The 27609-nt window shown below is 31.2% G+C and overlaps 2 protein-coding genes across 2 annotated transcripts in view; one reads left to right on the top strand and one right to left on the bottom strand.

The window, feature by feature from the left end:
- Positions 1-27609, top strand: part of LOC127706893 (lipoxygenase homology domain-containing protein 1-like) — a 73905-nt gene that overhangs the window by 9400 nt on the left and 36896 nt on the right. The window contains exons 6-16 of the mRNA XM_052211618.1: positions 2225-2398; positions 4245-4410; positions 5778-6022; positions 6878-7013; positions 8010-8145; positions 9861-9963; positions 21834-21966; positions 22346-22738; positions 23347-23594; positions 24684-24819; positions 26771-26928. Coding sequence (XP_052067578.1) covers positions 2225-2398; positions 4245-4410; positions 5778-6022; positions 6878-7013; positions 8010-8145; positions 9861-9963; positions 21834-21966; positions 22346-22738; positions 23347-23594; positions 24684-24819; positions 26771-26928 — 2028 coding nt within the window. The remainder of the gene's footprint in view (positions 1-2224; positions 2399-4244; positions 4411-5777; positions 6023-6877; positions 7014-8009; positions 8146-9860; positions 9964-21833; positions 21967-22345; positions 22739-23346; positions 23595-24683; positions 24820-26770; positions 26929-27609) is intronic.
- LOC127706894 (paramyosin-like) lies at positions 12350-19422 on the bottom strand. The gene is made up of 2 exons (XM_052211619.1): positions 16843-19422; positions 12350-13488 (listed from the first exon to the last, which is right to left on the bottom strand). The coding sequence occupies exons 1-2, from the start codon at positions 18980-18982 to the stop codon at positions 13388-13390; spliced, it is 2241 nt and encodes a 746-aa protein (XP_052067579.1). The 5' UTR covers positions 18983-19422; the 3' UTR covers positions 12350-13387.

Raw genomic sequence — 27609 nt, 5'->3', positions numbered from 1 at the left:
TTAGGATTTTCCATGTGGTACAATAACTCGAGTATGCTTTTCTCACTGTACAGAAATAAAACACTTTATAATGTTTAAGATCTTCCAATTTGTCACTCCAGAGTTCTGGGACTTTAATCATAAAAAACAGCAAATATTTCTGTGTCATACACTACCTCAGGTTTGCGCTTATGGATTTTGTTTCTTTCAATGCAGCTAGGAGTAGGAAAAATTTTATTAATATTTTAAAGTTAGTTTGTTGCCAGATTTACAAAGATAAATTTTGAGTAACCACCAAGGGTCCGGAAACGGTCATATATGCCAGACATGACCGATTTGGAAACTGAAAAGACCGAAATGATTTATTGGGATTTACGTCTTTTTGTTTTTTTTTACAGAAATAATTTCGGTCATTTCATTGAGATCAGGGTTTTTATCGGTCGCCATTTTGAACTTATTTTTGTTTTCAGGTCATCAAGAAAAATAGATTTGTTTGAGACAAAATAAAAATTTTATTGATTTGTGTTAGTGATTTAATAATATTTATCATTAGTCTGTTGTTTATTCTATAATGTAAGTAAAAACAATGTACAGGACTCTGTCGAGTCACAGCGTGGGGTAAGTCTGGGTTCAAGCCACTAGGTTTGTTTACATAGTAAGGATAGTAATCAATGTCCAGGAAGTTTGAATTCGGCTTGGGTGTCGTTATTGTCTTGATTAAAGCCATAAAGGCCATGTACACAAATCTCACCTGTAAACACCTGTTAAGCAATAAAAACAATATGGCGATTTGCTGTGCATCAAATTTAACGTTTTAACCATTCTGACCTAGATATTCCCAAACAGATATTATTTTATTCATTAAAGAAGACAAATAACACTGTTGACCCGAGAATCTGTCTATTTTTATCCAAATATAACATATAATCCATTTATAATCGATCAGCTGATTTGGTCAACGTTTGTTAAATATAGATTTATGTTTACTGAGTTTGCGCATGGAAAATGGGGATCAACATGGGTTAATTGATAATCTTATTTGAAAGATCGATTTTACTGTTAACTTTTCGGTAGGAAATGGCAGATAAAGATATTAATAGATTTGCAAAAGTGGTAAAGCATATAATTTATAGGAATGCAGAATTAAAAAAAATGTTTAAAAAAGGAATTAAAACTAAATAACGTAATTTAGATTTGAAGCCATACAGCCTATTTAAGAAATATACTCAGCGAATGAACAATCTCGATTTTTTTTTGTTTTTTTTGCACTTCCGATTTTTTGAAACCATCTTACTCACAGAATGTAATGGGCGTTATCCTTTCTTTTGTTTTCCTGGCTAAACTTCCGATTTTTACCCAAGTGAAGCCATACATTCTCTCTGTAAAGACCAACAGAATTCATGGTTTCCCCTTTTTGATCCTCATATCGTAAACCAGGTGAATACACATTATCTTGATGTGTATTAGGTAATCACTTACACTCATCCAAACAGCAGCAATTTGAACAATACAAACGATATCTTGTACATGCAATAAGAAGCTCAACACAGTTTATTAATTGGTTTACATAACTTTATTTCAAAATGATGAAACATGCCGTATTTTATTCCTCTTTTAATTTATGCAAATTTAAAGGGTTATGCATACGACCTCAGTGATGCAATACAAAACAACAAAACGTCTCCTCGTGTAGTTTCTAACTCAGAGACATCACTGTTACTGTTAGATCAAGGTACAGTTACACTTGTTTGACCCAATACTTCACAAAAAAGGACTTTACTTGTCCATGTGCAAGACTTGTCACCCTTAGAAAAATGCATTATTGTGCATCACTATATTATTACATCACCAAAAAAAATGACCGAAATGACTTGGGAAAATTTCCGGATCCTTGGTAACCACATAATGTTGAATCTATAAAAACCTAATAATTTGTACAATTTATGGAATATATTGCCTAAAGTTGCATGTATGCAGATCTGAAATTCTGTGTTTGGACAATTCCATGCAATCTGGTCATGAAAAAAACTTGAGAAAAAACAATAAATTCTTCAACTTCTTAAGGTTCTGTAGTTTATCAATGGTTTAGGGAAACTGACATTGCACCTGTCTGTTTAATGTCAGTAAGTTTTTCTTGTTCTTTTCCTGTTTCACAAATGAATTAGAGAGTGAAAATTATTAATTGTTTTCCATATTTAAAAAGCCAAGGATTTTTGGTTTTGCATTTTATTTTATTTTCTTGAAGGTGTTTATAACATTGAAAGGAACAAAAGGAAAAGTGAAGAAACACAGATTAACAAAGAAAGCAGGTTCTGTCAAGTCAAATAAAGATGTAGCTTACAGATTTGCTAAAGGAAGTACTCATATCTTTAAAGTTAGAGGACCAGAAATTGGGGATTTAAAGTCCATTAATATTGAGGTTTGTATATATTTACACTCACTTTTCATTTACTAATCAGGTAGTAATTGAATATGTTTAAAACATTTGCCATCATAAAAATATTGACATTAGGTTTCCCAGCGTAAATTGTCTTTAATTTGGTAAGGAAGAAGTATTAAATTTCATTTAAATGAACCAAATCATGGATGTTTAGTTGGTAAAATATGAGTTGTCACCCATATGTTAGTTTAAAATGAACCAATTCATGGAAATTTATTTGGTAAAATATGAGTTTTCTCCATATTAGTTTAGAATGAACCAAATCATGGACTTTTATTAAAATATGTGTTGTCTCCTATATATAATAATTTAGAATGAGCCAAAATCATGGATGTTAATCTTGTAAAAATATGAGTTGTCTTCCATATATTAATTTAAAATCAGTCAAATCATGGATGTTTATTTGGTAACATATGAGTTGTCTCCCATATATTAATTTTAAGTGAGCCAAATTATGGACTTTTATTTGGTAAAAGAGGGATAAAAGATACCAGAGGGACAGTCAAACTCATAGATCAAAAACAAACTGACAACGCCATGGCCAAAAATAAAAAGACAAACAGACAAATAATAGTACAGATGACACAACATAGAAAACCAAAGACTAAGCAACACGAACCCCACCAAAAACTGGGGGTGATCTCAGGTGCTCCGGAAGGGTAAGCAGATCCTGCTCCACATGTTGCACCCGTCGTGTTACTTATGTTATTACAAATCCGGTAAATAGTTTAATTCGGTAAGTCACATTCGTGAAAAGGGAGGGTATTGTAGTTGCGACATAAGGAACATATCCAATATCATCTGTGAAACAGTTATTCCATAACGGTCAACCAACTCGTGATGGCGTCCGTAAAATTTACGAAGGGATGACTTCAACTTCACCATTTGGAACTCTTGAGTTGTCTCCCATACATTAATCTAAAATGAGCCAAATTGTGGATGTTTATTTTGTAAGATATGATTTGTCTCCGATATATCGATTTAAAATGAGCCATATTATGGATGTTTATATGGTAAAATATGAGTTGTCTCCCATATATTAATTTAAAATGAGCCAAATTTTGTAAAATATGAGTTGTCTCCCATATATTAATTTAGATTGAGCCAATTTATGGATGTTTATTTTGTAAAATATGAGTTGTCTCCCATATATTAATTTAGATTGAGCTAATTTATGGATGTTTATTTTGTAAAATATGAGTTGACTCCCATATTTTAATTTAGATTGAGCAAAATCATGAATGTTTATTTGGTTAAATATGAGTTGTCTCCCATATATTAATTCTATTGTATAAATTTTGTAATAATCAATTACTATGTCATAAGCAACGGCTTTAAAAAGAAAATAAAAGATTTTAGACATAGGAAATTCTTTGATCTTTCTTTACTTAGATATAAGAAGATGTGGTATGAGTGCCAATGAGACAACTCATCCAAATTATTAGTGTAAAACCATTCAAACGGGAAAACCAACGGTCTAATCTATATAAAAAACGAGAAACACTTATGAACCACATCAACAAACGACAACTACTGAACATCAGATTTCTGATTTAGGACAGGTGCAAACAATTGCAGCGGGTTTAAACGTTTTAATGGTACCAAACCTTCACCCTTATCTGAAACAATAGTGTAACATCACAACATAGAAAGACACACTATAAAATATCAATTGAAATGGCTTAACTCAAAAGACATATTAACACCAGTGAACACACACTGAACAAATAAATTTAATAAAATTAGTTTGTATTATTACCAGACAACTACAATTTGTATTTTCTTTCTGAACTTAAGAATAACAACAAATTTGTAAATTTTTTAGACCAATGCCAAAACGAAAGAGGAAGCTTGGTTTCTACAGGAGTTAGAAATAGAACATGTGAAAAAGAAAAAGAGATGGGTGTTTATTGTAAATAAATGGTTTTCATTATTCCACTCAGACCAGCAACTTTCCAGAGAACTCTATCCTATGATTTCTTCTAATACTAGTATGTATTTTAGGTGCATTATATGTGAATAATGGCAAATAGCACGTGATTGGGGGTTGGAGGGAGTGTCATCCCAAATTCTTGAAAAAAATAAACACTGAATCCAGAATTCTTGAAAATAAAAGCATTCTTTCCAGTATCCTGAAAATGTTTTCATTAATTCAGAGTCCCGAATTCCCTCAAAGATACAGACCCAGTCCTGTAGTCCCCAAAAAGGTCCTCTTGCTCTTCATATGTATGTGTATTTTAAGTCCTGAAATAACTGGCAGAAATTTGAAAAAAGTAACATATCTTATGATGGAACAAATGAAAACACTGACATATCTTATGATGGAACAAATGAAAACACTGACATATCTTATGATGGAACAAATTAAACCACTGAAACATCTTATGATGGAACAAATGAAAACACTGAAACATATCTTATGATGGAACAAATGAAAACACTGAAACATATCTTATGATGGAACAAATGAAAACACTGAAACATATCTTATGATGGAACAAATTAAACCACTGAAACATATCTTATGATGGAACAAAAGAAAACACTGACATATCTTATGATGGAACAAATTAAACCACTGAAACATCTTATGATGGAACAAATGAAAACACTGAAACATATCTTATGATGGAACAAAAGAAAACACTGACACATCTTATGATGGAACAAATGAAAACACTGACATATCTTATGATGGAACAAATTAAACCACTGAAACATCTTATGATGGAACAAATGAAAACACTGAAACATATCTTATGATGGAACAAATGAAAACACTGACATATCTTATGATGGAACAAATTAAACCACTGAAACATCTTATGATGGAACAAATGAAAACACTGAAACATATCTTATGATGGAACAAATGAAAACACTGACATATCTTATGATGGAACAAATGAAAACACTGACATATCTTATGATGGAACAAATTAAACCACTGAAACATCTTATGATGGAACAAATGAAAACACTGAAACATATCTTATGATGGAACAAATGAAAACACTGAAACATATCTTATGATGGAACAAATGAAAACACTGACATATCTTATGATGGAACAAATTAAACCACTGAAACATCTTATGATGGAACAAATGAAAACACTGAAACATATCTTATGATGGAACAAATAAAAACACTGACATATCTTATGATGGAACAAATGAAAACACTGACATATCTTATGATGGAACAAATGAAAACACTGACATATCTTATGATGGAACAAAAGAAAACACTGAAACATATCTTATGATGGAACAAATGAAAACACTAACTAACGACATGTATTACAAAACTTTGTATTCTGGTGATGTTTAATTTAACTTTTTTTTTATTTTCACAGCCTATGAAATACTCATTGTTACTGGGGACAAAGCAGGAGCAGGAACAAATGCCAATTGTTTTATAACTATATATGGAAAATCTGGAATCACACAGAAAATCTCATTGAAAAAAGGAGGAAAAAGTGAATTCAAACAAAACAGTAGTACAATTTTTAAAGTCAAATCAAATTGTGTTGGACCTATGAGGAAGATACGTTTGGAACATGACAATATTGGAATTATGCCAGGATGGTATGTTGAAAGGGTGAGTACTTCTAAGTTATTTATTTGTATTTTAGGTGTTTAGATCCTTCTGTCTGTTGTGAGGGCCTGCTCATTGCAGAGGTTGGTCACTAACAAAATTCAAATGAAGGATAAAGTTGATGGGTTTTCTTCTTGTGAAATGATTAAGATAGATCTATGTTCATGTTAAATCCACAAACTAAAATTCCAGTTTATCTGTAGCAATAAACATACATATCTGATGTATGCTTTTAAAAATACTAATAGATATAAGGTTTGGTATGATTTTTTTGTATTGCATTTCCATATGGAGTTACATGACATAAAGGAAACAAAAAATATGTGAATACTTAATATCCGTCAAGGCTGTATGGTAACCTCAAGACTTTTTCTGGGTTTGACACGTCTATTGGAGTGATTTCTCATTTAGATTTTATCCAAAATTTTTATTATTGATTTTATTTCTGATTACTGCTATTGTCAAAACCACACCCCTATTTATTTTAATTTGTTATTCAGATGAAAAGTTAATACAAAAATACAAATAGAAAAATATGCACTGGTAAAAAGTTTTAAGTTCTAGCTCAATTTCATGAGTATTTCTCTTTAATCTTCACAAGCTTCTGGTATTTCTGGGTAAAACTTGAATGCTGAATTGTAACTGTGTTGTAGTAATTTATAATAGCACTTAGATCCCAAAGAAAAGTAAACTAAACGGTACCAATTTTTCTGCACCAGATGCAGAAGTCATTACTTCATTTCAATGTTTTTCTTCATTGATTTTGAAATATATGTTAACACAGAAAAACAGACATTTATTGATGGAATTATTGAAAAATATAGGTATTGATTGAAAATGTTAAAATATATGTTGTAGGTTGTTGTCACAGATATAAAGAATCCTCACTGGAGATATTTTTTCCCATGTGGTCAATGGTTATCAAGAACAGAAGGGGATGGCAAAATCAGTCGAGATTTGGTCGGTAGTAAAGACGAATTTGCACTTCGCAAGGGTAAGTAGTGAATTAAGATCATTTTTTTCTTGTAATACTGTGGATTCATTTATTTTCGTGAGTAACAATTTTTGTGGATTAAATAAAAATTGCAATTTCATTGATATTAGATTTCATGGTTTTGCTGAGGTCCGCATACAAGCCCATGGGAAATTTGAACTTAGTTAGACATTTAAATTCGTGGTTTACCTATACCCATGAAATTGAAGAGTATTAGTATTCCACGAATAATAATGAATCCACAGTATGCATGATTTTTTTCTATTGTTTATTGTAATGTTTATACTGTTAATGCTCTTCTATGAATATGCAAATAACTGTTGGTATATATATAATGCTACTGGATTCATCAATATTTGTGGGATACCAGTTTTTGTGGATATTATTGGTAAAGATTAACCATGAATTAAGATGTTCAACGTATGCATACTTTGGCAAAACCATAAAAATACAATTTTCTCTCAATCCACAAAAATTGGTACCCACAAAAATAAATGAATCCACAGTATGACCAAATCATCTATGTCTGCATTAATGAATAAATGAATGTATATGGTTTGTTTCTTGATTAAGCTATATCAGTAACAATCAGAGCTGAAAATTTAAAGTTACCTGCTAACTTTTCAAAATCTCCATGGGGGGTTTTAAACGCAAGAGGACCTAATGCTCCTCTTATGTTGTCATAATTGTTTTTAATCTACTACTATATTGTTTAAATGAATATATATGTGGTTAAATACCCTTTTGGCTCATTTGAATGCCTGTTTTGAGGTGTTCAGTTTATGTTATAAAGAATTTCAAAATTCAGGTCAACACCTCTCATGGGGGATATCCTCCATAAATCGGGATAGTTGGCAGGTTTGCAGATGTCAAAAACTGACATAAAATTTAAAAAAGGCCTTGGACTGAAAAAAAACAATTTAATTCACAATTTGTTGTCACCAGTTTATCATATTCATACTGTTACTATATTTACCACTGTTTGTTTTTTGACAGATTATAAGTACAATGTTACATTATTTACTGGTGACAAGCCAGGAGCTGGCACAGATGCTAATGTATATGTTACATTGTTTGGCGAAATGGGAGACTCAGGAGAAAATTTTCTGAAGAAAGCCTTCAAAAGAAATAGGTTTGTTTATGTTAAATAGAGTTATCTCCCTTTTTATAGTGTCCTGTAAGACTGTTGAAACTATTCTATTTGTGGATTTTTCTCAACATTCTTAGCTTTAAATTATAAGATATACAAGTGGTACATCTTCCAAACATCATGATAGTAAGTTAAAAAAATGTTAAGTATTATTCTTTTATTTAAAATTCCCAGACTTACAACCTGTAAATCTTGCCATCATAAAACGTTTGCAGATGTTCCTTGTATAATCAAAAAGTCAATATAATATCCTAGGAATTAAACACACAAAATCTGCTGCTTTATGTATTATTATTCAAACATTACAGTTATGATATAGCTATAAAAGTTCCCAAAATCAAAGTTCAAAATAACATTCTGCATAAGTTTTGATTTGTGTGCCAAAATTATTGATATTGAATACTGTGGATTCAGTATTATTTGTGGGGAATCAATTTTTAGTTGATTTCGTGGTTTATGGGAAACCACTAATTTAAATGTTCAACAAATTATAAAATGACTAGGCTTGTATACAAACTATTTTGCAAAACCACCTAATCAATTATCCCTGAAATACCATTTTTCTGCAATCCACAAAAATTGGTACATAAATGAATCAACAGTACCTCAAATGTGCTTTAGCACCTAATAATAGGCATTCAGAGATAAAACAATTTGAAATTATTGTAAATTTATTTGTATGTGTATGGTACTTATTTTTGTAGATCTTGTGGATAATTGAATAATCATGCAGTTATCAATTGATTTGTTTTGTGCAAAGTATAGAACCATAATTTAGATATCCACTAAACAGTCATATTTCCAAAAACGAAGAAAATTATTTTTTCATATTTTTGTTTTGAAAAATAGATAACAAATACAGGTGACTCTCATTATCTCGAAGTCCACCGGACCAGAGGAATATTTCGAGATAACCGTAGTTCGACTCAAACGAAAACCGGAAGTTTGACAGACCAAGGGACACAACTCGTGCTTAGCTTGGTAAAGCTAAAATAATTCTGAATGAATATGGGTAGGAGATCGATATTATGGTCTCAAATCGATGTATCTGTATGTTATGGTCTTTTATTATAACATTTTTCATATCTTATTTATTTATTTCTATGTACAGTTACAATTTTGTCCGGTGATTTTTTAGCTGAGAGAGTAATTTCAAATCGATATAAGCGTTATTTAAAGTTGACAAAATTGTTCATTCTCGTATACAAGAAATTTAGAAAATTTACATTTCTTTTCGTTTTCTTTTATTTCAATCCTTTTCACAGTGGTCAGTGACCGGAAATGTAATTACACGTGTATTATCAGATTAACTCTTCAATCCATTTTAATCCCCGAGGTCATGCTTTGACATATGTGTATTAGTTTGAGATAAATAATGAATTTTGAATGCTTTTGTTAACCATGGGACCGTAAATTTAGTTCGAGTCAACTGAAATTTCGACTCATCCAATTTCGAATCATCAGGAGTCGAACTACATACATTTATATGGAACAAAGTTCAGAGCCAAGGGAAAACTTCGACTCATCCGAAATTTCGAGTCAACCGAGTTCGAGACAACGAGAGTTAACTGTATATTTAAATGAAATATAATCAATTTCAAGGGGATGAGAAATCTCTAATTATTTCTAATACCTTTTTTATTTTGATTCAATTATGTGTTCTGTGTATCATTATAATTTGTTTTCTTATTTTCCAGTAAAAATGAATTTGTTTTGAAAACTCCATGTTTAGGAAGAATAGAAAGACTCCGAATTGGACATGACAATACTGGATTTAAGGCTGGATGGTATTTAGACAAGGTATGTACTCAGTCATCTATAGGACATGACAATACTGGGTTTAAGGCAGGATGGTATTTAGACAAAGTTTGTACTCAATCATCTATAGGACATGACAATACTGGATTTAAGGCTGGATGGTATTTAGACAAGTTTTGTACTCAATCATCTATAGGACATGACAATACTGGATTTAAGGCAGGATGGTATTTAGACAAGGTTTGTACTCAGTTATTTATAGGACATGACAATACTAGATTCAAGGCAGGATGGTATTTAGACAAGGTATGTACTCAGTCATCTATAGGACATGACAATACTGGGTTTAAGGCAGGATGGTATTTAGACAAAGTTTGTACTCAATCATCTATAGGACATGACAATACTGGATTTAAGGCTGGATGGTATTTAGACAAGTTTTGTACTCAATCATCTATAGGACATGACAATACTGGATTTAAGGCAGGATGGTATTTAGACAAGGTTTGTACTCAGTTATTTATAGGACATGACAATACTAGATTCAAGGCAGGATGGTATTTAGACAATTAGACAAGGTTAGTACTCAATCATCTATAGGACATGACAATACTGGATTTAAGGCTGGATGGTATTTAGACAAGGTTTGTACTCAGTCATCTATAGGACATGACAATACTGGATTTAAGGCTGGATGGTATTTAGACAAGGTTAGTACTCAATCATCTATAGGACATGACACAACTGGATTTAAGGCTGGATGGTATTTAGACAAGGTTTGTACTCAGTCATCTATAGGTTGGACATGACAATACTGGATTTAAGGCTGGATGGTATTTAGACAAGGTTTGTACTCAGTTATCTATAGGACATGACAATACTGGATTCAAGGCAGGATGGTATTCAGACAAGGTTAGTACTAAGCTATGATAAGAAATAGTAACTAGTACTTTTCATGATTCAAGGATTGCCCATTATTGCATCTGGATGAACTATTTGAGTTGCTTAAAAGCATGATACATAACAAGGATACTAGGAATTACCAAAAATATTTGTTAGTGCAACAGAGTTACCACAAAAACCATCAACACCTTTATTATTTGTGGAAAATTAGAAATCATACCACATGATCATATTTTATACTATACAGTATGTATGGGTTTTGCTCCTTGTAGAAGGAACAAAGAACTAATCTGTTTTGAAAAATGTTTTTTCAGTGCACTCTATTAAAGGTTGTGTTTGTTTTGTCTGATTTGTTGTTTTGATATGATTTCTAATAATATTTTTCAACTGCTATCAGCATGATCAGAATTTTGGTGTTCTGAGGAATAAATTCAGTTTGTCCTGACTCAAGGCAATACCACATATGAGATGGGTGCTTGTCCATTGATATTACATTATTAGGACCTCTAGATGTTCATTATAATGAACTGGTGAAATTAAAGGGGCATAACTCTGGACTGACAGAAGTTAGCTTACTGTCTCGTTGATAATTACACAGCATCTTTTTCATCATAGAGGTGATGGATCCAAAGGAGGAATCTACTGTGACAAATTTTTTGTATGAAATATTAAGATGATTTTGAAACCATATGTAGCAGGCACTGTATTTTTAGAGTTATTGCATTTCTCCTTAAATTTAAGTTAACTACCTAGTGATAGTCAGTTCTATAGTACTGTAGATTCATTTATTTTCGTTCTTTCCAATTTTCATGGATTGAAGAAATTTGTATTTTCATGGTTTTGCCAACGTTTCCATTCAAGCCTATATGAAATTCAAACTTTGTTGAACATTTAAATTTGTGGTTTGCCCCTATCCAAGAAATTCATGATAATTGGTACCCAATGAATAATAATGAATCCACAGTAGATGGAGAATATTGGGATATCTGAAAAAACTGAGTTTGAATAATGTGGATGACATCTGCTTGTATGTCTGAAGATTCAGTGGCGGATCCAGGGGAAGGGGTTCTGGGGGGTTGGAACCCCCCTTTTTTTTCCTCTTTTTTTTTGACGATCAATGCATTTGAATGGGGACATATAGTTGGAACACCCCCCCCCCCCCCCCCCCCCCCCCCCCCCCCCCCTTTATCCTGGGTTGGGAAAAAACCTGGTTAAAGTAATTATTTGCTTTTGAAAGTAATTGATTTATTTAAAGAATATACTGCAGTAGAAGTAATAAGAAATGATTTCAATTGCAATTTTTTCTTGTTGCAAAATGTAATGCAGGATTTTAAATAAAAATTCTTGATAGCTAGGTTTGCTCTTTGAAAATTTTGAAGATGAAATATGGTTCAGTGACAATCAGTTCAGAATGATGATTCTAAAGATTAATTGTTTTGCACTTTTTTGTGTAGATATATATATAAAGTGTGGGCTGTAACAGACAGTAGAATTAAATGCCAACACCAGGAAGTGAAACAAAATATCAATTTAAAAAAGATTGTTTTATAATTATATACATCAATTCTAATTATAATATAACAATTTATATCTTTTATAAAACAAAACAGGTAGCATACAAGCAGTGTTGTCAGACTATCAATCTTATTTACAAATAATCCTTTCTTTATCCATCATCACTGGTAGTTCATCATTCATCTTTCCTTTATCCATCAACATTGAAACAGATGTAACATTTCAGTAAAGTGCATTGAACTATTTATATTTTCAAGAAATTACAATGCACTGAAAGCAGACATTTATTACCAGTTAAATTTTTCTTATCTTAAAATTATTCCTAATTGAATTGTGCAATTTGTAGACCCCTAACATTGCATGACAGTTTGACCAATTTATTCTGTTATCTTCTACCTCACACCAAACATACCCAACGATTATTGTATTTTATTAAATCAGATGAAACAATTCGGTCATTGGTGTCCTTGCATATATACTAAACCTTAAATAATGTGTAACTGAAATTCGAGCTAGGTTGACCCCAGATGTTTGGGCCAAATTGCAGCAATATATACATAAACTTATAATGAAATAAAAAAATTGGATTAATGTGACCAAGAAGTTGTCATCATTTGTTCTTGTGATTATGTGAATAAATTTTAACAGTTTTTTTGATTTTCTAAAACCCCAATATTCAGTAAATGACAAATTTGATATGTAATGTAATATATATTGCTATTAACATTTTCCATAGGATAAAACAGATTGAAGTTTCATGCCCCTCCCTCTTCACAAAAAGATACAATAAGTATAAAGTACAACATTTAACTCATTTTCAATATTATTTCATTCAAAGTCAAATAATGATAAAAGTACAGCCAGTGTTTTATAATTTGTCGTAAACTTTAGCACTCAGAATGTAATTATCGTGTTTTACACAATTCCATAAAGTCACATAGTTTTATTCCATCAAACTTTGTTCACTTGACATGTTTCACTGTATTTAAGCACTTTCCAAAAGTTTTGATCTCTGGAATTTTTGTCCAAATCCTACAGATACACACTACTATGGTAAAGACATACCACATTCATACCAGCTCGGTGTCGGTGTCATGAAGGAAAGGAATCCTAAATGTGGCTTCTCGTCCCATTGTCTTCTCATGAATGCTGAAAAAAGATAGTTGTAAAAGTAAATGTCTTGTTGTCGTTAACCAAACTGATCTTTCATCAGAACAAAAATTGTTATATACTAGTACCTTACAAATTTTTAAAGTCTTAAATAATTATCCAATTTCATACCATAAAACTATCTGCAGTACATTTCAAAAATGATTTTCTTTCTCAGCTGGTGACTTTTGTTTTATTAAGCTTTTGATTAAAAAATAAATTCAGGTTTGCTTATTTGATTTATATTTCTAATTTTTAATTGTAAATGGATCTGAATTGCTGCAATACATTAAGCAGCCATTAAACAGACAATCAAAAATGCATCTGCATACTTTTTATGAAAATTATTTTTTTATTAAGCAGCCATTAAACAGACAATCAAAAATGCATCTGCATACTTTTTATGAAAATTATTTTTTTATTAAGCAGTCATTAAACAGTCAATCAAAAATGTATCTGCATACTTTTTATTAAGCAGCCATTAAACTCAGCATACTTTTTATGAAAATTCACTTTTTATTAAGCAGCCATTAAACTCAGCATACTTTTTATGAAAATTCACTTTTTATTAAGCAGCCATTAAACTCAGCATACTTTTTATGAAAATTCACTTTTTATTAAGCAGCCATTAAACTCAGCATACTTTTTATGAAAATTCACTTTTTATTAAGCAGCCATTAAACAGTCAGTCAAAAATGCATCTGCATACTTTTTTATGAAAATTCACTTTTTATTAAGCAGCCATTAAACTCTGCATACTTTTTATAAAAATTCACTTTTTATTAAGCAGTCATTAAACTGTCAATCAAAAATGCATCTGCATACTTTTTATGAAAATTCACTTTTTATTAAGCAGCCATTAAACTCAGCATACTTTTTATGAAAATTCACACTTTTTATTAAGCAGCCATTAAACTCGGCATACTTTTTATGAAAATTCACTTTTTATTAAGCAGCCATTAAACAGTCAATCAAAAATGCATCAGCATACTTTTTATTAAGCTGCCAGCAGAACTAGCCCAGTATCCCATAGATGTTTTTATTCAAATACAATCACTGAAATACTTAGCAAGAATATCCAGTGATGAAAATAATCCTTTATTATATGATGCTTTCTGTTTATCTAAATGGCTTAGCACAAACGGTACATGGTTCTCATATGTTGAAAATATACTTTTTATCAAAATTCACTTTTTATTAAGTAGCCATTAAACAGTCAGTCAAAAATACAACTGCATACATTTTTTTAAAAATTCACTTTTTGAGGACACTTGGACAAACAGCAGATGAAAAGTATAGAACCTTAGACAAGTTTCAGTTTTAGAGACAATTTATCAATTATATAATTATATGTAGTATCATTGTTTTCCATCACCAGAAAGTTTGTGAAGTATAAAGTATTTGATTGTTCATCTTGTAAAGTCAGTATAAAGATCATAATTCCTGTATTGTATATTATAAGGTTAGAATCTCTTTTGTAATACATTGATTAACAGTTGTATATTACTTCCTGGTTTCAATATTATTTGTTAGTTTAGTAGAATGATAAGTTGTGTTGCTCCTTCTTGTGTCTATACCAACATTTCAATTCCAGGATCGATGTAGAAAACTCTGATAATACCTCTTCTCACAATTCATAACCTTAATGAGGTTAACCTTTATGAGGTTGACCTTTATGAGGTTGACTTGGTTAGATCCATATCAAGGCGTCATGAAAAGAAGTTGTTTTCATTTTATCTTCCTCTGACTAAAAGTAATAGTGCTTATTCATGCAAAATAATTTTGTGACTGAACGAAGTGCAATTTAAGGGACCATGCAAAATGTATTAGCATCTCTCTCTTTTTCTTTTGAAATACATGTATTGAGATCTATGTATGTTTTTGTTAAATTGTATGTCAGGACTACTGATAACATACAGTATAATGTAAGAAACAGATGAAAAACAACTTTTACGCAATATTGGTAATTTCAACCCTTACCTTTGGAACATCTTGTATTATAGATACTCATGTTACTCCTGAGTTCTTACTGTTAAATCTTACTATTTATATTAGTACCTCACACCCAAAATAGTGGAAAAATTCATTAAGAATATAAATGGTTAAGAAAGGGAAACATTGGGAAAATGTGACTGTCTAAGTAAAAAAATAAACTACCTTTCTAAACTTGTTTTTTAAAGGGTAAACAATCTTACCTGATTTGAATTCTATGTAAAAAAGTAAATTAATTGAAATGTACAGGTAGAAAGAACTAAATATTGAAAACATGTATTATTATGGACCTAAAATATCAAACACTTCATGTTAAGTGAATCTTCCTTTGAAAAAAAAACATATATTAAAGCATGAAAAATTAAAAAAAAACATCCAAGGTTAAGTATTTTAATTATGACAACATGTGCAAGGTTGTTATATGCCACAGAAATTCTTGATAATATCTAATAATTGATTCTATTTATCTGCCATGAAGAACCTATTGGGAGCTGATAGGTACTTAAGTAATATCATATTATAGAATTTGATAGCAACACTGATTACATGCATTAAGGTCAATCCAAGGTCAACCACAGAGAGCAGGCGAAGAGATTTAATATGTTCCCTAATTACTGTTATATCTATGTTTATCTATGTTTTACATATTATAAATTAATAACAAGACCTGGTTCTGTTTTCTGTCAAGGTCTTTATTTCTTAGGTGCAAAAATTATCAATCTCTGTGTTGTGGTTTTGGGAGAATTGAAAATTAATAAGTAAGGGATTAGTAGTAGACTTTCTACAATTCTCTTTCTTTTATTTCTTTCTTACTAATTTATATGTTTACTGAAATCTGCCATGATACTGAATGCCCCAGTATACTGATTGCCCTTGGAGATAATGGCAATCTCTTTGTTATAGCAGTAAAATTGTTAAAGGGGTAAAATTGACAAAAGGGAACTAGGAAGGGACATGTATCAAGTCTAGATTAGCAGTTATAAGAGCTTGATCTAAATTCTAGCAATGATTAAAAACCAGAAAAGGAGATGGATTGTTCTAATGAAATGAAAATAAAAAAAAAAGGAAGTATTTTTTCCATGGAAAATGTCATTAAACAAAACGACCAAGAAAAAGAGTTTAGAAACACATTCAAAGCAGAACAGATATAGATATGATAAAAAAGAAATGAATGAAAAATATGGACATGATAAATATAAATACATATTTAAGAAAATACTTTAAAAATTAAGTTGTACCCAGTACTAATAAGCTAATGAAAATGTATGACTGTTATTTCCATTGCTTAAAATATGAATAAAAAGAGTTGGAGGTAAATGTCATTGAGACAGCAAACCAACACCACAAAAATGGTTTATTTACCTTTCATTCCCATAGCTGATGGGAATTCTGTATCAACGGTCACACCATTCTCAGATTCTCCTCCAATGAATTGGCAATGATCCTGTCCATGGCCATATTGGTCACCAATGTCCAGAAATTCTTCATCCAGGGAATTTCCCAAAAATAATTTGTATCTTGTTGGTGTGCACAGTTGGACTCCAACATAAGCTCCAAGTCCATTCTTGGATATTGGATTGCGTTTCACATATTGTTTTTTGTGGCAAGCATTTTTCAATGAATGGTGAGTGAAATTAAACTCAATCCAACGATTGTGTCTGAGTTTTTGCTCCAAGTGAATAAGTTTCATCACCTCTCGCATAAGGTCATAGTTATTTTTCATCAAAGTTTGATTTCGTTCAATTTCCAGAATTCGCTGTGCATGATCATGTAGTGAAGTAAGCTGCCAATCAATGCTCTGTGTTTTTGAGTTAAGTTCAGCAAGTTTGATATCAAGTTTATTGTCACCAATTGTTGAATTTTTCTGCAAGGTGGTCACTCTGCTTTTAAAGAACATGAATTCTGTCTCAAGTCCTTCTAGCCGAGACTCCAAATTTTCCGTGTTTATTTTCTGCGTCATTTCTTCCTTTAGACGATTCTCTATTTCTGTTATTTCAGATTTGACGTTTTCAAAGTTGACATCAGTTTGATTATGATTATGTATCAGTGTTTTCTTGAAGTGATTGAGTAATGTCGAGGATAGGTTATTCTGTCTTTCTAGATGTGACAGTTTGTTTTCATATGAAGCAAGGTTTGACTGAATACCCATGAGAGATAACTGTAAACTGGATTTAATAGTTTCCACTTTGGTTTGAATTTTAGTATCCAGGTATATATCATTTGTATAACTGTCAATTCGTCTGTCCATTGATTGCATTTCAAGTTTAGCATTGGATAGTGATGTGTTTATCTTACGTAAATCATCAGATAAGTTCAACTTTTTGACATATTCTTCAACTTTCTCATTTTGTACTGTAAAGTTTTGTGATATTTCATCAATTCTGTCCTCCAACTCACTTGATCTGACCTCTTTGGCCAAACATATTTCATTGCATTTATTGGTAATAGATTTCAGTTTGATTTCCATTTCAGTACTCAATTTGTCAATTTTTTCATCAAGGTCTTTTGCCAAATTGTTTTTTGCAACATTTTGTAAAATTTCAATAGTTTTCTGTAAGGTTTCTGTCAGAATTTCTGACTTCTCAGAAAAGTTATCATTGGTTTTAGCAACAAATTCAATATCTTTGGTAAGATTTTCCAACTGTTCGATATCTTTTTTATTAGATAAAATGGTAACATTGCCCTCATCAAGGTTGTGCAAGGTCCGAGCCATATCCTTAAGTAAAGGCTCATCATCTTTAGTAACACTTTGGTCAGACACCATATTAAGGTGATTTTCAGGTTGTACTACATCTTCAACAATGTGATTTTCAATTTCATCTGAGGAACCAATTTCCTCGGTTTGATCCAAAATTTTGATTGACATCATGTTTTTCATACTTTTAAGTATTTCTTCCTTAACATACTGCATCTCGGCCAAAAGCATAGGTTTGATAGAAGAAATAAGTGTTTCTTTGGAAATTTGTTCTTCTTTTTCTTTTTCTTTTCTTATTTCCTCAGTTAGATCTCTCCTCAAGTCTTCCTTCATTTGTTGAAGTTCAGCCATAACTAAAGGTCGTATTGGGTCAAGTAGGGTGTCTGGTTCAGTAATGTGTTTTTCAGAATTGCTTTCCCTGTCCTTGACCACCCTTTCCTCTAAAGCTTTTATTCTCTCGTCCATGTGTTTATAATAGGTTGACTCTTTAGCAATAACTAACTCAAGCTGTTCAACTTTGTCTCCATAACGATTTGAATTTAACACAATTTCTGGTAGTCGAATCTCCAAAGCACCTAGTTTAGTCCGAAAATGATTAAACTGAGATTCCATGGAATGCATCTTTCGTACAACTTGATCATTCATATTACAACTACTTTTTATGCTGTCCTTAGGAATAGTTAAACTTAGAACACACGACTCCTGGACATTTGTCTCTAACTGAGGTGCTCCATTCACAAATATAATCCATGACATCAGGAAAATAATTTTATAAATTCCATTGCATGAAAAAACTTCTAATTCCATTTTGTTCTTAATATAACAATTGTATAAGTTTAGAAATGTAGCTGTTAAGTAAAAAATCCTTCAGGAATAATAGCTGGTCATACTTGTAATCTCTATTTATATCTCCAGAAAATTTTCATTAATTTCTTCCTCAGTCACAAGATTGCTCAATTACAAACATTACATAATTCATCAAGAAACCAACTTTCAATTAGATTAGACTACATATCTCTTATAATAAAGTTCTGAGAATTGTTTCATATCACTGTCATCTAAACAGGAGTGTAGATTTCAACTTAATGTTCATTTCTGCTTGTTCATTTCACTTCCGATTATCAGCTATCTTTAAATGTTCTACTGAAATCCTGTCATCACTTATACCTATATGATTTGGTTTTCATCAAGTTAAGATCTTGTTTACACATGTTTATATTAGAGGGAAGTCTTTGTCTACAGTGTGTAATCTATTGCCAGAAGCTATTAAGACATGGGGAGGTGCTCCCTATGATCTTCTCTCAAGCTAATAGCTTTGTCACCTTTCCAAGAGTAGGAAAAAAGGAATACAATACGAGGTTAATGGTGTGTTTTAATTGTATTGTTTATAATCCTTAAAAAGTGGCACTTTCAGTTTTTTTTTAAATGAAAACAGATGTACTTTCTAAAAATAAAATATTTTTTTAGAGAGGTTTGAATACTTTATTTAATACATCTAGTTATCATGTGTTTTTTTTTTTTAATTTCCATGACTTTGCAGGAATTTGTTTTTAAAGATTTTGTTTAGAGTCATCTCCTATAGTGAAATATATTTACGTTAAAGTCTCATCAATACATCAATACAGTGAAAAGGTTTTCTATTATTTACTTTTTTTCAAATGTTCTTTCTTTATGTCATTAAGAAGTTAAGTGAAATTCTTAAACATGTACATTTATTTTATGATTAAATTGAAATTCTTAAACATGTACATTTATTTTATGATTAAATTGAAATTCTATAAAATAGAACATTTTAATATTTAATGCCAAAAGACCAATCTATAAACATAAGAATGTCAGTTACAAGAAACATTGACCAAACTTCTACAAAATCTAGTTTTCACTATAGGAAGTAATTTTTCAAATTATTAACAATTATTGTTGAGTGGGCTGCACTAATTAGTAGTTAATTGAATGGCAGTGAACCTGGGAGGGTTTATCAGAATACAAGGGTGTCCAATGAAGTCTTTAGACCAGTCTTATCTTATTGTATCAACTAATGATATGTTCAAATGTTTATCTTCCCGATCATTAGACAAGCATGTTGTTTATTTTGGGAAGGGTCAGTTTTCTGTGATATTTCTTTTATTGTAGCTGTGAAAATAAACTGTTTTCAGATGAGAAAATATAATAATTTGACACCCAAATATTTCTGTTTTTATGTTTTTATAAAAGCTGTGTCTTGTTATGTTTTATTTGCTCAGAGGAAAATGGATTAGACATTCTTATCTTTTCTACAATACATATTATCTGTCAGTATACCAATTTATTACATGGAGCTTGTAAAATTTTAAATTTATACTTAAAAAATCTAAATTGGAAAAAAGCAAGTCTACCTGTTAACCTTCAAGAGGTTCTGAGAAGGAGATAATCAAAGTCTAATTGTACTGCGGGGAAATTTTGTATGAATAACTTTGTTATACAAAATTTGATAGATAATATGTATGATATTCACTACAAAGAAGACGAAATTAACATGATTGAAGGCAAATTATGTCAATCATGTGAAACAAAATTTCATTTCAATGAAATCATCAGTTTTGTATTAGTAGTTGGTTTTATGTAAGAAAAATAAATCATTTGATAGTTGATATATAATAATAATAAAATAATATTTTAAATTAACATTCTTATCTTTTCTACAATACATGTAATCTGTCGTATATATTATTTATAACATTGAGCATGTGGGGCCTCGTTGGCAGAGTGGTCTAAGTAGTTACTACTGCAATCACTAGCCAGTCAACACTGAGGTTGTGAGTTCGAACCCCGCTTGTGCGGGTGCACTTGACTCCAATCTTAATTGACTAGGATTGTCAGTTTTCCTATCGAAGGTCAGTGGTTTTCTCCGGGCACTCAGGCTTCCTCCACCAATAAAAACTGGCGCCACGAAATAGCCCAAAAGCGGTGCTTAAAAGTGGCGTTAAAACACCAAAAATCAAATCAAATCAAATGATTTATTAATTTATGTTTCTTATAATTATCTCATTGGGGAGGATGATATTAAAGAAAAGGGTGGCTTTTGGACAGGGTCTCCTTCCAGATTTGAAGGAACAAGCATAGAAAGTTAGCATATAAAAAAGATGAAAATAATTATTTCTTAATTATACTACATTCTTACCCAAAAAGAAAAGACATTTGACCCACCTGGTGAGTCACTCAACATACAAAATGTATAAGAAGTATCATGTGGCAAAAGTAGGTCACCATGACCTATTCATTTGCATTCAGGTTTGATTTTATCTGAACAGTCCTGGAAGATTGTTGTAAGATGCATTCATTATGATGTATGGTCACATTTTCAATTGATGACAAAATTATGTGGATACATGAAGGGTCTTTAGCCTGTAGACAATATGGTAAAACAATTGTTTTAGGCATCCAGTCCAAAATTTTAGCACATTATATAATAACACAAAATAAAGGTTTGGATTAATGGTTTGATGGCTCTCCAACTTGGGAAAATAGATGCCTGAAATATTGTTAAAAAACAATGATGTATCAGGCTTTATTTTTGCCAGAACTTGATTACAATTGTTTGATATTTTTTCATTATCCATGTAGACGAAAAGTAATCTTGAACTTAAAACTATTAACAAATTTTATTTTCTATTAATAGGTGATTGTAGATGACTGTCAGAACAATATTGTGTATGAGTTTCCATGTAACCGTTGGTTTGCCACTGATGAAGATGATGGACAGATATCAAGAGATCTGTTGGTGGGAAAGGGAGCAACCACATCTGCCCCAGGTAGGTTATTGTCAAAGAATTGCTTCCCTTGTCAAACAATGTTTACTTGTGGTCTTGTCTTTAAATGAATGAAAATTTATCTTTGTATTTACTATTGAAAGAAATTTGAAAATTTATAATTCTGATTCTTTTAAAAGTGTTAGAATCAACGAAAATTAAGTCACTTTCATTTTGATGTGTCTCAAACTTGCAGAACTTGAAGAGGATGTACCACATAAAAAGCATTTTTGCAAAGGGATAAAACTTCCCACACTATAATTTGGTACTAACAAAAGAAAATGTGGGTTAAACATCAATGAAACAGCAAACCAGCAACACAAAAAGGCAAGAAAACATCTTTTCAGATCCTAGTTAACTATATTAATTGTATATTATATAGGTATTCCTTATAGAATTACTGTGTCTACTGGTGATGAGAGAAATGCAGGAACTGATGCTCGTGTTTTCATTATATTGCATGCTGGGAAAGAAAGCAAGGAGAAAAACAGTGGTAAAATATGGCTGGATGGTGGCAGCTTTGAGAGAAACAAAACTGATATATTTGATATTGATGTGGCTACATTGTTAAGTCCGTTGACAAAAATAGAAATCGGCCACGACAATAAGGGAGTGGCTGCTGGCTGGTTTGTGGACAAAATTGTCGTGTTATGTTATGCTACGGGATTAGAACAAGTGTTTCTTTGTAACAAATGGCTGGCTACAGATCAGGAAGATGGGTTGATACAGAGGACACTTTTTGAACAGAAAGCTGTACGGAAACAGAGAGAGAAAAGTTAGTATGAAAAATATTGTGGGTTTTTTGTTAAACTTAAAAGAATTTGGCCATTTCATAAGATTATTTTTTATTTTTTCAAAAAGTCACAAGATAGAAGTTAAGTCAGCTTTGCTAATACATCTTTGAGTTATAATTTTGATTTTTTTTTATTGGAGGGTGAAGGGGGTTACATTTAAAGTGGGTTTTAATGGAAACTTTATGAAGGAAACTATAATAGTCACTTGTTTTAAAAATCATTTGGTAGTAAGTCAGATATTTTAATTGTATGTGGATTTTCATATTAGTACTATTCTACCAATAATGATATATCATTGTAAAGCTCACAACTCACTGCAGTTTGTTATAGTTGCAGTTCTGAATTATCTGCTAGATGTTTCTATTCTCATGGGCAGAAAAAAAAGGCATAAGATAACAAAGGAAAAATCAAAAATCAGAAACCAACGATAATTGGCACAAAAAAAAATTGACAAAAAGACAAACAACAGAACAACAGTTATATAACACTATAGAGAAAACTAAAGACTAAGCAACATGATAAGTCATATTCGGTTATAAAGTTTATTGTTAAAGACCTTTCAAAAATAAATATATTGTTTTTATTTTAGAAATGCCTTGGAATATTTGGATTTACACTAGTGACCTGAAATTAGCCGGAACCGATGCAAATGTGTACATCTGTGTATATGGTGAAAAAGGAAAATCTGATGAAATTTTGTTGGAAAACAAAACAGATAACTTTGAACAAGGGAAAGTTGATTACTTCAAAAGGAACTTTACAGACATTGGAAAACCATACAAGATAAGAGTCTGGCATGATAAATCTGGCATGTTCTCTGGATGGCATTTGGATAAGGTATAGAATATAGTTTTATATATAAATAAGAAGATGTGGTATGAGCGCCAATGAGACAACTCTCCATCCAAGTCACATTGTGTAAAAAGTAAACAATTATAGGTCAAAGTACGGCCTTCAACTTGGAGCCTTGGCTCACAGCGAACAGCGAGCTATAAAGGGCCCCAGAAAGACTAGTGTTAAACAATTCAAACAGGAAAACCAACGGTTTAATCTATGTAAAAAACGAGAAACACTTATGAACCACATGAACAACTGACAACCACTGTAACTTGTTGTATATTTAAAGTAGTTTCTAAAGAAGGAAAGGCAGCCAGACCTTTTTCTTGACATTATAATTAAGGTTTTTCATTTCTGAGGAATTTGAATTGGGAATTTAAACAAAAGCATTGTGTAATTTGATATTTAGAACAATTTATTTTATTAAGAATTTTATTTTACCAAGGTTAATTTTTCACTTTTGTCAACTCTTTTGCATCCTAAAGTTATTGTTTTCAATACAAAGAAAAAATGTTTTATTGATAACAATGTCATGCTTTAATAATGAATTATTATAGAGAAATGAAGCTGATTTATACTGCAGCTAGAACACTGCCTGTTGTCTTTATCTGCCAAATATAGTAAAAAAATGATGTTTCTTACAATGGCGATTTCTGGCACAATGCTTTTCCTCATAATTTGGGGTTCGTTTAGGGATGGAAAATATATTTTATTTTTGTGTTAACATTTTTATCACTATTATTGTCGCCATCTTTGGCTATAGTATAAAAACTATATTTGGTCAATGTCAGAAAAATGTTCGGCACAAAAAAGTTAAGAGCTTGGTAAACCTTGTTCTTCAACAGTTTCTAAGCCTCTTAAAGATAGTTGATATTTTTCTGACATTGACCTCAAATTGTAAGAAGTTGATTCACATTAAAATGACCTTAATTTACATTTAAATGACATTGATTTATATTAAAATTACCTTAATTCACATTAAAATTATCTTGATTCACATTAAAATGACCTTGATTCACATTCAAATGACCTTGATTCACATTAAAATGACCTTGATTTCAATTAACTGTCATCTTTGTACTATTACAGGTTGAGATGGAGGAGATGCTTACTAAAGAGCGTTATAATTACAATTGTGGTCGTTGGTTGGCAGACGATGAGGATGACCATGAAGTTGTGAGAGAATGTCCAGCTACAGGACCAAACATAGATAAGCCACTTCCATGTAAGGTCAAAATGTAGATTACTGTAAATTCAGAAATTTTTGCGTGAATATTTTACTTCAATTTTTTAACAATGGACATGAATGAAAGATTAGTTGTTGCGAATTAAAAAGGAAATGCTGCAAACAGTTAATGCTATTTAAAGAACAAGATTTTTTTGATTTTTTCAAAACACATTCTGTGTTGATAATAAAAACATCACAATTATTTTTGAATTCTCAATTGAATGCTAAAAGTAGACACAAGGTGATCTAGACGGAAAAAAAACGCTGAAATTTTTCACAGGAAATGCTGGTGATTTGAAGTGATTTCCTCTGATCTAGTTGTACCGTAATAGGACTTGTATAGTTTGCACTGTTACATAGTCCACACCCCCCTTCTCGCCACGAGAATTCAGTGGAAAACGAGAAAAACCCGTTTTCCATCATCAAGAAGAAGTTATAGATGCTTGTAAATGATTCTAGAACACTTCAAGAGTGTTAAAATAAGTCAAAATCACAAAAAAACAATTGAGAAAGTTGTAACCGGAAGTAAGAATAGCATGTGTAAATTGAAAACAAATACGGTGATAGTGTGCAGGAAATCAGTACTTAATAAATAACACTAGAATGGGACTTTGAAAGTAAAACAGTACCATCCTTTAGTAAAATATTGTTAAACATATCCATCATATTAATGTTCGAAGGATCTCAAGCTAAAACAAAACACATGCATCAGTATAAATCACCAAAACGGAACGAATAATCGATTACATTTTGGAGTTTATACATCGATATGCATAAGCTGGTTCCCGGCTGACTTATACACATTTTTGTTCCGTATATTACAAGCAGTTTCTGGTTTACAATGATATGCAATGCTGTGAAAAGAAACGAGAAGTTTGTAAAGAAGCATTTAATTTTGAAATTAATCACTTTATAATGGATTTTGAATTAAAATTGCAAAGTAATATGTGTTAGGTAAAATATTTGTTTTGAAATGATAAGAGCGCCCTCTACAATTTCAATAACAAAGATGGCGGAACGTAAACAAACCTCGCGAAATTGAGTTTTTCTCTTTTTTCTTGCTTCTGGTACTCTATAATCCACACCCTGCCTGGCAGCTTTAATTTTGGAGAATAAAACCGTAGACCATACAAGCCTGAATTCGGTATATTCTATGAAAGGTTGTAAATCAGAGCATTATCACCTTCAATCACCAGCACTCACTCTGTTTTACTGTCAATCAATACCACCAAGAGTGATTTATATCTGAATTACTAAAAACCATGAGTTATCTCCCTTTTCACATAGAATTTAAATATTCAAATGTTGGTGTATAATAATTGAAAAACAAGCTTTTGTTGGCTGACTGTTAGACATGTTTAAGATCAATTAATTTTAAATTCCAACACAAACGAATGACACCAATTTCATAACACAAGATTCAGTAATTGTCTTTATTAGGCACACTTGAGACCATAAAGTTTGGATAATCAAATACAGTTGATTCACATTGTCTCCAACATGCTTGATTCAAAATTCTACTTCAGTCAGAATATTTCTGTGATCCCGATTCAAAAATACAGTAAATTGTACAAATTGATAATATAAATAAGGAGATGTGTTTAATTCCATATGTGAGAACTATCCACCAGAGACCAAAGGGCAAGACTGTAAACAATTATAGTTCAACATACGGCCTTCAACCATGAGCAAAAACCATACCGTTTAGTAAGCTATAAAAGGCACCAACATGACAAAATGCTTAAGAAATCAAAAGAAAAAATCATGTTCTGAGGAGTTAAATTATATATTTCTTTATATGGCCCCGACCCTGACCACTTATGGTTGGGGCCATATAGTTTTACCATTGTCCATCAATTCCGTCATTCTGTAATGCAGCAAAAAATAAACTTAGTTATATAAAACAGATGCCAGAACATTTTCTTTTTAACTGTTATTCTGTTTTCAGTGGTGTTTTATATGGTTGAGATCTACACAGGAAGTGTAAAGTATGCTGGTACAGATGCCAATGTCTTCATCAACATATTTGGCGAACTTGGTGATACAGGACAAAGATGGCTACATAATCCAGTGTCCTCAAATATCAATAAATTTGAAAAAGGACAGGTATGGAAATCAATTATTTTCTTGTCTAGACATGGTAGAAAAATTACATTGGGCTAGGATTTGCTGTGGTGTTGAATAGTGTAGTAAAAATAAAATGACAATTAGTGTCTTTGTAGATGTTTATAAAACAACATTTGCACAAGAGACCATAAGAAATGGGGAACAAATTACTTTTAACAAAAATATTAATATGTACTTCAATTGTATTTTATTAATTCTACTTGCTTCAAACATGGAATGACCCACCTTTAAAACAAAAATGCATTGGATAATCCCTTACCATATTTACACTTGTTCTTACTTTCAATATTGTTTCAAATTTGTGGGACTTGATTCATGACAAAAAAGAAATATATCTAATATTGTACCATAAATTTGAGTTTGACATCATTTAAAAAAATTCATATTCAATGAGAAGGTAAAATTTGACTCCATCTTTCATTTGTTGAAAGAATTCCAGAGTTATAAGACTTTTAAGTTATAAGATTTGCTGTGATGTTGAATATTGTAGTAGAAAAAATAAAAAATGAGGATATTGGAATTTGCTTCAAGTGTTGTACAGTCTTAGGAATTTAATAAAGGTATATTTATATGAATAAAAGAAATATAAAGCTCACTTTTGCCAAAAAAAAAAAACCTGTTGGCATTTTCATTTTCTAGTCGGGAATTTTATAACATAAA

This window comes from Mytilus californianus, unplaced genomic scaffold, assembly GCF_021869535.1.
Source record: "Mytilus californianus isolate M0D057914Y unplaced genomic scaffold, xbMytCali1.0.p SCAF_6, whole genome shotgun sequence".
NCBI lineage: Eukaryota > Metazoa > Mollusca > Bivalvia > Mytilida > Mytilidae > Mytilus > Mytilus californianus.
This window is presented reverse-complemented; position numbering and strand designations above follow the sequence as displayed.

Excerpts from the sequence above, each read along its gene's own strand:
- LOC127706894 (XM_052211619.1), bottom strand. The coding sequence starts at position 18,982 with ATGGAATTAGAAGTTTTTTCATGCAATGGAATTTATAAAATTATTTTC. Across the intron at positions 13,489-16,842 it reads ATCAGCTATGGGAATGAAAG|CATTCATGAGAAGACAATGG; the intron begins GTAAATAAACCA and ends ATCTTTTTTCAG.